Consider the following 13269-nt stretch of genomic DNA (forward strand, 5'->3'; position numbering starts at 1 on the left):
GTGTTTTAAATTTAATAAAATTATTAATTTAAATAGCTGAATATTAAGCTTAATGTAAGCCTCATGTTGAACGTGTGTGTTTTTTAATTTAAATGAAAAGTCGCAAAAAAATGGGAGAGAATCTGCTGTTCTGTGCGCATGCGTCCTTCAGTCCGTCACTCGGAGGCTCCCCTCCTGCAGTTGGGATCTCAGGTGGAATAAAAACTGTCTTCCTGCTGCTGTAAAGGGGAACTGAGCGCTGCTGCTCGGGAGGCTGAAGAGGAACATCTCCAGGAGAACACAGGAACCCTCATCGGAGGGCGGGATCACGGAGCTTACCGGGCTAGCCGATAGCCGTTAGCAGCAGCAGTCCGTTTAAACGCGCTGTTTTGTCAGGTAGGTTTGTTCATCATGTCACTAAATCCCGAGTAACTTCTGCTCCCTGAAGCGTTACTAAACCAGCCAACCTAAGCTGAACGGCACACCTGTAAGGTCACATTGAAAGAATAACACGTGAGCGCCGGGGAGCTTTAAAAGAGGCGGACCGAGGAGAGGGCTAAAATGGAGGATTTATGAAGGGAGTCTGGTGTGTTAGCATTGCTGCTAATTGTTGCCCCGTTTCCCCTCCTACAGAGTCCGAATCATGGCGGTCCAGGTGTCCGAGTCCGACCAGATCAAACAGGTAAGTGACCCCAAGAGTTTTCATGTGGACTCTGAGAACAGAGGCTCAGAATTCAGAGGCACAAAGTCCGGTTACTGTGGCCTCCGGGGTCCATAGAAAACCCGCACTGAACTACACAGCAAGGAGGCCTGTGAGGGACAAAACAGGAGAGAGCGACAGAACCGTAGGTTAAAATAAATAGATAAAAATAGAAATCAGTCAAAACAAACTGAAATACCGTCAATGCCAGAAAACTGTGGCAGCTTATTGGGACCAATACAGGAGTGACAGTGTGTGGATATAAAAAATATATTAATTGGAAATAATAAGATTAGTATAAAGCAAGAAATATATAACCGAAGCACAATTTAGATATTGAAAAAGTAAGAAAAACATTTTAGGTCAAAAGATAAAGTTTAAGAAGTTAAATACGCACAAAATCAAGTGATACAGGAAATGGTTTAAAAAGTAAATAAACGTAAAACAGCAGAGTCTGAGGAAAACATGACAAACATCTGAGTATTTAAAAAATTAAAAATGACAGGAAAAAACAAAAGGAATTTATCTGAAAGTTTTTTATGATGACTTCATAATCCCAAAAGTCGCCCCGTCGGTTCGCCTGGACGTTTTCAGTGGAAGAAACATTTGAATTTATACATTTATCAGAATAAAGTTCTTTGAACTAAAAGTCACAGCTTTGATCCAGTGGCATCGCTCTTATCATTTAAACCTGCAGCAGGAAGCCTCTGTCACACACGCAGATCTGAGGTAATAGATTTGATCCTGAGCTCCCACCTTGGGTCTTTAAGGCAGCTTCACAGTCTTGGAGGGCTTGAAGAAAACCAAAACTGTTGACTGCATCAGTAAAACTGAGCGTGCCTGGAGCAGCGAGAGGACGGAGGTCTCCGCTGAGCGTGAAACCTGTTTCAGGAAATTTCTTCCCAGACCTGAACCTCGGATCCTTCTCGGTCGTCTCTCAGATTGTTTTGTTGAATTGCTGCTCTGCAGCCGTTTTCTGAGTCGTGTCTGTTTCCTGTGTTCAGTTTAAGGAGTTTCTGGGGACGTACAACAAGGTGACGGAGAACTGCTTCATGGACTGCGTCCGAGACTTCACCACGAGAGACGTGAAGCCCGAGGAGGTAAAAAAAGATGATTGGATGACAGAACCATGTAAGTGAAGGAACATCTGGATAAAATCCTCACAGCTGTTTGTGTTTCAGTCGAGCTGCTCCGAGTCGTGCCTGCAGAAGTATCTGAAGATGACTCAGAGGATCTCCATGCGTTTCCAGGAGTATCACATCCAGCAGAACGAGGCTCTGGCGGCTAAAGCTGGCCTGCTGGGACAGCCGCGCTGACCCTGAACCTGTGCCGGGCCGTGCTGGTCCTGGTCCAGCGGATCCTCCGGCGCTGTAAAAACAGACTCTGAAGCTGCGCATGAGGACGTTTTGTTACAGTTTCTGACCGGAAGCTCCGCCCCCTCAGAGTCTGTCTGCAGGGTGAAGGAATCAGTCGGCTGTTCTGTGCATCATGGGAAATGTAGTTTCAGATTCTTTATTAACATGCAGAATATTCCTTTAATGTGCAGATTTGTCTTTTTATTGAACACAACAACGACGATGATGATGATGAGCTGACCTCATTTTTCATGTCTGGAAATAAAAATAATCCGACATCAGGAATGTGTGGACGTTTTCATCCCTGTTAGGAAGTACTTTACTGCATCCGACCTCACTCTGGCTCTGCTGCAGATCACACAGAGTCCTGAGAAACGTTCAGACCAGCTGCAGCGTTTCACATTTTCTTTCTGTTTACTGTATTTTTAACAACATGCAAAAGTATAAAGTTACTCAGTTACTTTTAAAGTGTTTTTCCTGCATATTACATGAAGTGTACTTTGTCTTGCATCATGATTCAGATCATTACCAAATAAAATCAAACTCAGAATGATGAGGTTAGATTCTGAATGCAGGGCTTTTATTTTGATAGTGTTGAAGGATTCTGATGTTCCCTCAGTGTGGAGCAAACTGCTTTAAAGACAGTCGTGCGGTTTCATCAGGATCGACGCTTTTCTATTGTTCAGTTTGGTTTTTATTGAAAAGTAAAAACTAAAATCTTTGTCGTTTTACAGTTTTGTGTGGAGTCCGTCTGCTATCCAGACACTTCCTCTGCTTTATTGGATTTTGAAAGAAGCATCCTCCTTTTTCTAAAGACTGTTCAAAGTTTTTCCTTCATTTTGTTCCCAAAGTCAAGGAGGAAGTCTTTTACTGACAATAGAACCACGAGACAAATGGAGTTTAGTTTGGTCTTTATTGGCTTTTTTCTGTACAGCTCGGCATGAACGGTTTCACGTTGCAACAGGAAGTCCAGCACGGCGGCTGACAATAAATAACAAGATGAGGACTGACGAATCGGTCATCAATTCACTGACGATAATCAAACAGGAAGTGTGACGTCGGCCCGAGCAGGCAGCCGGAGCACGGAGAGAAGAAGAGCGGCGCGTCCTCGGAGCGTCAGTCGTACTCGGCGTCTTTGTCCGACTTCTGTCCTGCAAATAGGCGTCTGTTCCTCTGAACCTGCAGCTGGAAACAGACCGAACGGTCAGGACATCTCACAGTGTCCCCGTCTGTGGGGGCGGGGACACTGAGCAATCAGAGGCAAAAAATTTTCTTTGTTGTTTCTGCGAACGTGCAGAAGATGACATCACAAAAGTGATCTGGTTTAATCCAGAAGATCAGAGGAGTACAGAGGTTTTCTGATTTGACCACTGCTGGTTCAAAGAGACCACAGCGACTCCATTACCCAGAAGCCCTTGCTTTGGTGACAGATGGTCTTACCTTGGCGCCCTCGAGCACGTGCGGGTCCTTCTGCAGAGCGTTGTTGAGTCCTTCCTCAGAGGAGAAGCCGATCCAGCAGAAGCCTCTGTGGAAGCCCGTTTCTTTATCCTGAGGACACGCAGAGACGTCACTGACATGCAGGTGCACACACACACACACACACTGCCACCACCTGCTGCTTGCATCATCATCTCAGGCAGTGCTCACACACTAAAAACATGCAGAGCTGAATTGAGGCGTGCGTGTGTGTGTGTGTGTGTGTGGCTGTGAGGCTACAGGTGGTCACTTCCTGTTGGGTCATGTGACTGTGTGACACGGTGTGATGTCAGTGATGACTACTTACAAACGGCAGCAGGCACTTCTTCACGGCTCCAAACTGCCCGAAGTACTCCTTCATCTCCTCTGAAACATACACACAGGAACATGTCAGTCCAAACACCTGAGTGTCTGCACCTCACCTGTCCTGCTTCCTCTCACGTCCCCTCACATCTGTCGTCATCTAGTGTTTCGAGTGGGTAGTGTCTCACACATCACAGACTGTCCACTCCCTCCCTCGACCCCACAGAGGATGCCATCACCCTTCACAGAGCGCTGAGCCACCTGGAGAAGAGGAAGAGCTCCGTGAGGATGCTCAACACCAAACTGGACCAACTTCAGATCCTGATCCTGGGATCCAGAGAACAACCTGAAGCTGAACATCCTTAAAACCAAAGAACTCATAATGGAGCTCAGGAGGCACAGACAGGTCCACTCCCCCCTCATTATAAATGAAGAACAGGCAGAATCTGTTTCCACCTTCATGTTTCTGGACACCCACATCTCCCCTGATCTCACCTGGACCTACAACACCATCGCCCTGGTAAAGGAGGCCCAGCAGCGCCTGCACGTCCTCGGTGTCCTGGGAAAAAGAATCTGGACCAGGAGCTGCTACTGGCTTTCTACTGCTGCTCAGTGGAGAGCGTGCTCTCCTCCTGCCTGGTGTTTGGTGCTCAGGGGCCACAACTGAGAACAGGAAGGCGGTGCAGACAGTCATTAACACCACCCAAAAAAGCACTGGCTGTCATCTGCCACCCCTGGAGGCCATCGCCAGATCCTTCTGTCTCAGGTAAACCAGAGCACAGCCGACCCCGCCCACCACCTGTTTGACCTCTGGTGGGCGCCTCAAGTCAGTCAGGTCCCACACCTCCAGACTCACTCACAGTTTCTTTCCCTGGGCCACTCGGACACCCACCCACACCCTGCCCACTATGAGCCAGTGTGTGAGTGACCCTCATCACTCAGGTCACTCACACACTGGCTGACTTTGACTTTGCTCTCCACTGTGGGCCTTCCTGTTGTTTCTGTACATATTCCTCCTCTTATTTATTCCTGTTGTCTACTTTTATATTTTGTTCCTGCACAGTGTGCTCCAGAGGTTGGATGGAAGCTCAGGATCAGACAGAGAATCACTCTGAACTGTGACTCAAGCAAAACTGCTCTGACGTCATCAGCCCGGCCTGTAATTAGGGCAGTCCTTTAATGTGAACTGCCTCAGGTAAAACACCTGTAAGCTGCAGCCACGTGACTGACCTACCGGACACCTTACTGCACGTTAAATTCTTCCCGTGCCAATCTACCTGACGATAATCGACATGCGTGATCGGCTGCACACGTCACATGTCGTCACAAAAATCAAACATGACTGATCGATAATGAGCAGACTCACTGGTGGCCACAGTCCACGGCACTTTGGACACGAACACCTCGAACACTTTCTTGGACGCCGCCATGTTGCTTTCTCTGACCCGTGACGTGATGTTGCGTTCAGGGCCACCTGGGACCTGAGAGCGATGAAACGGCGTCTGATTGGTGGCAGTGCAGGAGTTAAAATATGTGAACTCTTTCAAGCCTAACTTTGAACAAATGTATTTTTCTGAGTTGGTTGTTTTTCCTTTTTTCTCTCAAATCCTTTTAACCAATATTTCGATGTGTCTGCATTTTATTTGTAATCTGTTTCTTATTGCTCATCAATGCTCTGAAGAAAATCATTTTTAAGAAAAAATGATTTCCGAGGTTCAGTAAATGCAGCTTCGATCACGTGATTGAGCACCATAAGTCTGTGACCCGCGTGGACAGTGACGCTGAAACATGTTACAGTTTGTCTCTCCCCGCTCGCCCTGTTAACTGTTTAAATATATTTTTATTTGTTTGTTTGTTTTGTTCTTTAATTTTTGTTTGTTTTTACTTCCGGAGTAGGACGCGCAGGACAGTGACGTCATGGCTAAGATGGCAGCCTCCATGGTGGAGGGTGGAGAGGATGCGTTTCGGAAGATCTTTAAGTTTTACAGGAGGAGAAACCCCCCACCGGACCTCAGCGACGTCATCGACTTTTCCAGGTGTGCGCCCGGTGAACAGGTGAGAGCATAGCGCGCTCCCGGCGTTTAGCAGCCATCTTTCTCCTCCTTGTTCTTTTTCATGGGTCAGTTTGAAGTTTGACTTCTCTGACCAACAAAGTGAAAAGTTCCACAGGTGACCTCCACCTGCCCTCACCTGTCCACTTTCATTTCTGATCTGGTTTTCGTGTGAAGCAAACTCACCTGGATGAACAAATACTGATCAGTGATTGATCATTTCATTGGTCACACCGATGACTGTGTGTCACAGAGTGAAGGTTGAAGGTGGTCGACGCAGCAGACAGGTGTGAGGGTCAGAGTTCAAACACGAACAGTCTGAATCTGCAGATCACCTGAATCCACCTGACTGACGTCACAGTGGACTGGGTCTCACCTGACTGGTGCAGGTCTGCTGAAGAACAGGTGTAGACAGCATCTGAGCGAAAATGATTTTACAACCGTGACGTCTGCTAATGATGTAGGTGTGTGTGTGTGTGTGTGTGTGTGTGTGTGTGTGTGTGTGTGTGTGTGTGTGTAGATCATTCCAGTTAACCTCGCCGCCGCCGCAGTGAGCGATGTGGAAGCCACCAGAGTCGGATTACAGCCCGTCAGAGAATGGCAAGCCTTCGGCCTGCGAGGACACCCAGGTACACGCTCACGTTAGAGTTTAAATAAAGTTTTGATTGGAAGTGCAATGCATGCGGTCTGGTTCAATTCAATCCAGCTGTAAAGAACCAAATAACAGCGACAGTCGCCTCGCAGCGCCTCATACAATAAGGTAAAGCGTAGGGAGAAGCCGGCTCTGAGGTTACTGAGAGTTAGTCTTGTTTTTCCACGTTTCAGGAACTGAAGTGTTTTTAGTCTAGCTCAGTAGAATGGTCTCGACTGTAATGGACAGTTCTGATTGGCTGCCCACTGGGAATTTAATGTCAGCAGCGTGTTCCAGCGAGGACTCGCTGGATGAAGACGATGCTCTGCATTCATTCAGCTGTGGCCTGCTGCTGAACACACGAGCTGCTTTATGTCTTTTTACCTGCTTCAGATGAAACTGGGCTTCATGTGGCCCATGAACTGGACCGAGTTTAGTGCTCTGGGTACACGATGATGATGATGACTCTGCACTCTTCCTCGTTCAGGGTTCATCTTCATTTCCAATCCGTTCCTGCGTGGCACGCAGCCGTTCTGGCTCCGACAGTGTCTGAAGATTTACCCTCAGAAACCAAACATCTGCAACCTGGACATGCACATGTCCCCCTTAGAGACTCAGGACATCTGGGGACAGAGTGTGCACAGCCTGAGGTGAGACTCACAGGTGTCTACAGGTACATGCTGCACAGGTCACAGCAGGAGGAGCTCGAACTCCCAATGAAGGTAAACAGTCTACTACCAGCAGGGGTCACTGCGACGCCACCACAGCCCTCCGGCTGCTCAGGTGTATCTGTGCCTCGTCATGCATGTGCGTGTGTTTGGAGGTGGCGGTCTGAGCATGGCTAAAGATTATTAGAGCTCTGAGTTTACAGCTGATTTTCAAACCATTTCGCTTGTTCCAAATCCTCCAATTATGCAAATGACCCACTTTAAAATGCAGCTTTTTCTCCCCCATAGTTCCTCTGACATTTCCCCAGTGTTCCTCAGATGTTCCCCCAACGATCCTCTGATGTTGCCCCGACGTTCCTCTAATGTTCCTCAGACATCTCCCCAACGTTCCTCAGACGTTTCCCCGATGTTCCTCTGACGTTCCCATGACATTCCTCTGACGTTGCCCCGGGGCTCCTCTGACAATTCCTCTGTTTCCGCGACGTTCCCCCGACAATTCCTCTGACGTTGCCCCGACGTTCTTCTGACATTCCCCTGACGTTCCGCCGACGTTGACAGGAGCGCAGATTTTTTCTTTAACCTGATGTTCATATTGCCATCGTTGGTGTAGAGCAGCTGCTTTTTGTGACGTTCTGCTGTGAAAGCTGAGAGTGAAGTGAAAAAGTGAGGAAGGGTTAGTGTTTATGAGAACGCAAACAAAACCTCTGTTTCCTATTTTATGCGACAAAAAGCAGCTCAGGTGTTTAATTACTGAAAATCCTTGGTGCTCGACTGCTGTGGTGTCTAAAGAATTCAGTGCCACCAGGGGGCGCTGTTGTAAAGTCCGCTGTTGTTTGCAGGTTTGGAGAGCTCAGCTGCTGTCAGATCTTTGAACAAACTGTGTGGACGTCACTCAAACTCTTCATGTGTGCTCTCGTCTTACTCTTTAACCTATTTCAGAATCATACTTTACTGACCCCTAAGGAAATTATGTGGGTTACAGTTGCTCCAGTACAGTAACAGTAACAGACTAGCCTATTTAACAATACGATATGTTCCAGATTTACAGATTTAAGAAATAACACAATATGTACGAATTTGATCCGCAGATCTTCTCAGGCTGGAAAACGAGAAGCTCGGACTCTCCTGGAACGGCTGCGCTGGGTCACGCTGGGCTATCATTACAACTGGGACACAAAGGTGAGCATCTGCTTCACCGCTGCTCCCCCAGAAGCACAGGCGGCGACGGTTCTAGAGCAAACGTTTGCCACGGTCTGTTAGGCCGCTCTTTCTCTTCACCTCATTCCTCCCCTCCTGTTTGCAGACGTACTCTCCCAGCAGTCACACTCCTTTCCCACGTGACCTCCACCTCCTCTCCGCTCACGTGACAGCTGCCTGCGGCTTCCCTGGCTTTATCTCGGAAGCGGGAATCCTCAACTATTACCGATCGGACTCTTCTCTGGGAATCCACGTGGACGAGTCGGAGCTGGACCACACTCGGCCGCTGCTGTCGTTTAGGTGGGACGCTTGTTTTTTCACAGTCGTTATGGGAAGGACATGTTTGAATTCCATTTTTCCGTGTTGTCTTCACAGTTTTGGTCAGTCAGCCATCTTCCTCCTGGGCGGCCCCCGCAGACAGGACCCCCCTACAGCCATGCTCATGCACAGCGGGGATGTGATGGTGATGTCGGGGCCGAGCCGCCTTCTGTACCACGCGGTCCCACGAATCCTCCCCGCACCTCCAGAGCGTCTGGCGTTAGAGACGGGGGGATGCATCCAGGCCCCCCCCCCACAGGAAGGCTCCGTGGTGGAGCCGGTGTCCGAGGAGGAATGGGCCGTCTGCTCCAGGTACATCCAGAGCTCCAGAGTGAATGTGACCGTCAGACAGGTGCTGGCGCCTGGACAGAAATTTCCAGAAACTCCCTGTAGTCACCAAAACACAGACACTGGACAGACAGACGGATACAATGATGGAGAGAGCAGAAAGAGGAAGAGGAGCAGCAGCAGAGACTCTGCTGATGCTGCAGAGACATGAACTCACTGAGGGGCCTGTCCAGACTTACAGCACGGGCCTCAATGAAGGACGGCTTCTGATTGGTTACTGGGTTTACTTCTTAAAGGATTTATGAATGGGTCGGTGACGTAGATGCTGGCAGACATGGGACGAGACCTGATCTTAAAGATGAACTCTTAGGAGTCGGTGCTAATCTGGATCCAGTTCAGTGTCAAAATGATTTTTTTTTTCTTTTTAACCATTAGTGTGATCGGACTACGTGTTGAGTCCTCACTAATATCTTAAACTGATTCAGTTACGAACAGTGAGTGAACAATCAATGAACAAAACAAAACAAAACAAACCAAAAAAAAAAAAGATAATAATAAAATAATGATGAAAAATATCCACCTGGATCCTGATGCTACCACCAGGACTCTCTCCAGAACATTAGCTGCTGAAATGTTGCTTCATTGTGAACTTTTTTTTTGTGTCATTACAAAAGCCTGCTACTCTACTTCATAGATGCTGTGTACCATCACTTTGGTAATGCCTCATCACAATATCATTGTACCTGAGGTGCCTTTGAGCTGCCACCAGTTCAGTACTCTTGAACTTGCTCTCATTGCTCTCTCTCAATGAATTACAACCTTACATTCAAAGTTAAAATTCTAATGTCCCTTCTTCCTGATGTCGCCAACCTCGGGAAGGACGATATCTCCCCCCCTTACTTGGCGTCCTGGCTCCCCCTTGCCGTAGCATGTGTGTTGTACCTCATCACCATGAGAGCGAAGTACTGGATGCAGAGGCCCAAGTAGGACTTGAACTTGTGACTCCCACTCCAAAGGCGTGGAGTCTCACCACTACACTATCCAGCTGATATCGACTGAAGCATCAATACATTTATATATACGAGATTTCACTGAATCACACATTGTATTAAAGTTGCCATGTACGCATTTTCACACCTTGGCTCAGGGTCCGTGACCCTCTTCTCCACCACTTGCTCTAAGAACTGAAAAACCTTCTCAAATGAAATGTCGGTCAAGGACACTGAAAGAAGTTGAGCTGCTTAGCTACCAACAAATCTTAGTATCTAAACACGATTGGAATCCCATATTGTGTTAATGTTGCCAAGAAATCTTAATACCTGACAACCTCCCTCAATAAAAAGGACGGCTAGATATCGTAAATCGACAACTCCAGAAATTACCATTGAAACAAGCTACAAAGTCTCCTGAGAGACTAGCAAAAATTGCCATAGCTGACTGTGTTTCAAATCATCCAGGCGGGAATTGGTTAAAGTTTTCAACCAGCAATAATCACATCTCAGTAGAACTTCATAGACTATGAAATTGTCTCTGCACAAGAATAACCAGTGAGTTTCAGCTTTTCAGGTGGGTATGAATCAACACTCACATCACTGATGGTGCACTGTCAAATGTTGGGTGATGCAAGAACTAATTGGGTTTGAACTGGGGGATTACTCACGTGATTGGTTGATCATTTGGAAATCCCGCCCATTTACTGGCTCAGTGACTGTCGAATAAAGAATGTACGGTCCCTTTGTATGTATTGACCAAGAGCAAAGTGTCAATACTTTGTTTTACTGAATGCAGGATTGGAATCCCATATTGTGTTAATGTTGCCAAGAAATCTTAATACCTGACAACCTCCCTCAATAAAAAGAACGGCTAGATATCGTAAATCGACAACTCCAGAAATTACCATTGAAACAAGCTACAAAGTCTCCTGAGAGACTAGCAAAAATTGCCATAGCTGACTGTGTTTCAAGTCATCCAGGCGGGAATTGGTTAAAGTTTTCAACCAGCAATAATCACGTCTCAGTAGAGCTTCATAGACTATGAAATTGCCTCTGCACAAGAATAACCAGTGAGTTTCAGCTTTTGAGGTGGGTATGAATCAACACTCACATCAGTGATGGTGCACTGTCAAATGTTGGGTGATGCAAGAACTAATTGGGTTTGAACTGGGGGATTACTCACGTGATTGGTTGATCATTTGCCCATTTACTGGCTCAGTGACTGTCGAATAAAGAATGTACGGTCCCTTTGTATGTATTGACCAAGAGCAAAGTGTCAATACTTTGTTTTACTGAATGCAGGATTGGAATCCCATATTGTGTTAATGTTGCCAAGAAATCTTAATACCTGACAACCTCCCTCAATAAAAGGACGGCTAGATATCGTAAATCGACAACTCCAGAAATTACCATTGAAACAAGCTACAAAGTCTCCTGAGAGACTAGCAAAATTGCCATAGCTGACTGTGTTTCAAATCATCCAGGCGGAATTGGTTAAAGTTTTCAACCAGCAATAATCACGTCTCAGTAGAACTTCATAGACTATGAAATTGTCTCTGCACAAGAATAACCAGTGAGTTTCAGCTTTTCAGGTGGGTATGAATCAACACTCACATCACTGATGGTGCACTGTCAAATGTTGGGTGATGCAAGAACTAATTGGGTTTGAACTGGGGATTACTCACGTGATTGGTTGATCATTTGCCCATTTACTGGCTCAGTGACTGTCGAATAAAGAATGTACGGTCCCTTTGTATGTATTGACCAAGAGCAAAGTGTCAATACTTTGTTTTACTGAATGCAGGATTGGAATCCCATATTGTGTTAATGTTGCCAAGAAATCTTAATACCTGACAACCTCCCTCAATAAAAAGGACGGCTAGATATCGTAAATCGACAACTCCAGAAATTACCATTGAAACAAGCTACAAAGTCTCCTGAGAGACTAGCAAAATTGCCATAGCTGACTGTGTTTCAAATCATCCAGGCGGAATTGGTTAAAGTTTTCAACCAGCAATAATCACGTCTCAGTAGAACTTCATAGACTATGAAATTGTCTCTGCACAAGAATAACCAGTGAGTTTCAGCTTTTCAGGTGGGTATGAATCAACACTCACATCACTGATGGTGCACTGTCAAATGTTGGGTGATGCAAGAACTAATTGGGTTTGAACTGGGGATTACTCACGTGATTGGTTGATCATTTGCCCATTTACTGGCTCAGTGACTGTCGAATAAAGAATGTACGGTCCCTTTGTATGTATTGACCAAGAGCAAAGTGTCAATACTTTGTTTTACTGAATGCAGGATTGGAATCCCATATTGTGTTAATGTTGCCAAGAAATCTTAATACCTGACAACCTCCCTCAATAAAAGGACGGCTAGATATCGTAAATCGACAACTCCAGAAATTACCATTGAAACAAGCTACAAAGTCTCCTGAGAGACTAGCAAAATTGCCATAGCTGACTGTTTCAAATCATCCAGGCGGAATTGGTTAAAGTTTTCAACCAGCAATAATCACGTCTCAGTAGAACTTCATAGACTATGAAATTGTCTCTGCACAAGAATAACCAGTGAGTTTCAGCTTTTCAGGTGGGTATGAATCAACACTCACATCACTGATGGTGCACTGTCAAATGTTGGGTGATGCAAGAACTAATTGGGTTTGAACTGGGGGATTACTCACGTGATTGGTTGATCATTTGGAAATCCCGCCCATTTACTGGCTCAGTGACTGTCGAATAAAGAATGTACGGTCCCTTTGTATGTATTGACCAAGAGCAAAGTGTCAATACTTTGTTTTACTGAATGCAGGATTGGAATCCCATATTGTGTTAATGTTGCCAAGAAATCTTAATACCTGACAACTTCCCTCATAAAAAGGACGGCTAGATATCGTAAATCGACAACTCCAGAAATTACCATTGAAACAAGCTACAAAGTCTCCTGAGAGACTAGCAAAATTGCCATAGCTGACTGTGTTTCAAGTCATCCAGGCGGGAATTGGTTAAAGTTTTCAACCAGCAATAATCACGTCTCAGTAGAACTTCATAGACTATGAAATTGTCTCTGCACAAGAATAACCAGTGAGTTTCAGCTTTTCAGGTGGGTATGAATCAACACTCACATCACTGATGGTGCACTGTCAAATGTTGGGTGATGCAAGAACTAATTGGGTTTGAACTGGGGGATTACTCACGTGATTGGTTGATCATTTGCCCATTTACTGGCTCAGTGACTGTCGAATAAAGAATGTACGGTCCCTTTGTATGTATTGACCAAGAGCAAAGTGTCAATACTTTGTTTTA

General features: G+C 46.0%; 3 protein-coding genes and 6 non-coding genes across 9 annotated transcripts; 2 read left to right on the forward strand and 7 right to left on the reverse strand.

Annotated features, from left to right (window-relative positions):
- Positions 1-128: 128 nt before the first annotated feature.
- LOC116328023 (translocase of inner mitochondrial membrane 9 homolog) lies at positions 129-2315 on the forward strand. The gene is made up of 4 exons (XM_031749736.2): positions 129-375; positions 613-661; positions 1684-1779; positions 1861-2315. Exons 2-4 carry the CDS (start codon positions 623-625, stop codon positions 1993-1995), a joined length of 270 nt encoding a protein of 89 aa, XP_031605596.1. The 5' UTR covers positions 129-375; positions 613-622; the 3' UTR covers positions 1996-2315.
- A 613-nt stretch (positions 2316-2928) lies between these two features.
- On the reverse strand, positions 2929-5294 carry LOC116327996 (SRA stem-loop interacting RNA binding protein). The gene is made up of 4 exons (XM_031749702.2): positions 5180-5294; positions 3818-3876; positions 3475-3582; positions 2929-3219 (listed from the first exon to the last, which is right to left on the reverse strand). Exons 1-4 carry the CDS (start codon positions 5241-5243, stop codon positions 3151-3153), a joined length of 300 nt encoding a protein of 99 aa, XP_031605562.1. The 5' UTR covers positions 5244-5294; the 3' UTR covers positions 2929-3150.
- A 119-nt stretch (positions 5295-5413) lies between these two features.
- Positions 5414-9804, forward strand: alkbh1 (alkB homolog 1, histone H2A dioxygenase). Its single transcript, XM_031749679.2, has 6 exons — positions 5414-5868; positions 6385-6493; positions 6983-7145; positions 8252-8342; positions 8467-8660; positions 8736-9804. Exons 1-6 carry the CDS (start codon positions 5731-5733, stop codon positions 9175-9177), a joined length of 1137 nt encoding a protein of 378 aa, XP_031605539.1. The 5' UTR covers positions 5414-5730; the 3' UTR covers positions 9178-9804.
- Positions 9805-10368: 564 nt separating this feature from the next.
- On the reverse strand, positions 10369-10508 carry LOC120435053. The gene has a single exon (XR_005609490.1). It is a non-coding gene; the product is annotated as a U4 spliceosomal RNA (small nuclear RNA).
- Positions 10509-10883: 375 nt separating this feature from the next.
- LOC116328032 lies at positions 10884-11023 on the reverse strand. The gene has a single exon (XR_004200046.2). It is a non-coding gene; the product is annotated as a U4 spliceosomal RNA (small nuclear RNA).
- Positions 11024-11388: 365 nt separating this feature from the next.
- Positions 11389-11526, reverse strand: LOC116328031. The gene has a single exon (XR_004200045.2). It is a non-coding gene; the product is annotated as a U4 spliceosomal RNA (small nuclear RNA).
- Positions 11527-11891: 365 nt separating this feature from the next.
- On the reverse strand, positions 11892-12029 carry LOC116328030. The gene has a single exon (XR_004200044.2). It is a non-coding gene; the product is annotated as a U4 spliceosomal RNA (small nuclear RNA).
- A 364-nt stretch (positions 12030-12393) lies between these two features.
- On the reverse strand, positions 12394-12529 carry LOC116328029. Its single transcript, XR_004200043.2, has one exon. It is a non-coding gene; the product is annotated as a U4 spliceosomal RNA (small nuclear RNA).
- Positions 12530-12903: 374 nt separating this feature from the next.
- Positions 12904-13042, reverse strand: LOC116328028. Its single transcript, XR_004200042.2, has one exon. It is a non-coding gene; the product is annotated as a U4 spliceosomal RNA (small nuclear RNA).
- Positions 13043-13269: the final 227 nt, after the last annotated feature.

The sequence above is a fragment of the Oreochromis aureus genome, linkage group 19 (assembly GCF_013358895.1).
Source record: "Oreochromis aureus strain Israel breed Guangdong linkage group 19, ZZ_aureus, whole genome shotgun sequence".
In the NCBI taxonomy this organism is placed as follows: Eukaryota; Metazoa; Chordata; class Actinopteri; order Cichliformes; family Cichlidae; genus Oreochromis; species Oreochromis aureus.

Excerpts from the sequence above, each read along its gene's own strand:
- LOC116328023 (XM_031749736.2), top strand. The coding sequence starts at position 623 with ATGGCGGTCCAGGTGTCCGAGTCCGACCAGATCAAACAG. Across the intron at positions 662-1,683 it reads AGTCCGACCAGATCAAACAG|TTTAAGGAGTTTCTGGGGAC; the intron begins GTAAGTGACCCC and ends TCCTGTGTTCAG. Across the intron at positions 1,780-1,860 it reads GAGACGTGAAGCCCGAGGAG|TCGAGCTGCTCCGAGTCGTG; the intron begins GTAAAAAAAGAT and ends TTTGTGTTTCAG.
- LOC116327996 (XM_031749702.2), bottom strand. The coding sequence starts at position 5,243 with ATGGCGGCGTCCAAGAAAGTGTTCGAGGTGTTCGTGTCCAAAGTGCCG. Across the intron at positions 3,583-3,817 it reads AGAAGTGCCTGCTGCCGTTT|GATAAAGAAACGGGCTTCCA; the intron begins GTAAGTAGTCAT and ends GCGTGTCCTCAG. Across the intron at positions 3,220-3,474 it reads ACGTGCTCGAGGGCGCCAAG|CTGCAGGTTCAGAGGAACAG; the intron begins GTAAGACCATCT and ends GTCTGTTTCCAG.
- alkbh1 (XM_031749679.2), top strand. The coding sequence starts at position 5,731 with ATGGCTAAGATGGCAGCCTCCATGGTGGAGGGTGGAGAGGATGCGTTT. Across the intron at positions 5,869-6,384 it reads GGTGTGCGCCCGGTGAACAG|ATCATTCCAGTTAACCTCGC; the intron begins GTGAGAGCATAG and ends GTGTGTGTGTAG. Across the intron at positions 6,494-6,982 it reads CGGCCTGCGAGGACACCCAG|GGTTCATCTTCATTTCCAAT; the intron begins GTACACGCTCAC and ends TTCCTCGTTCAG.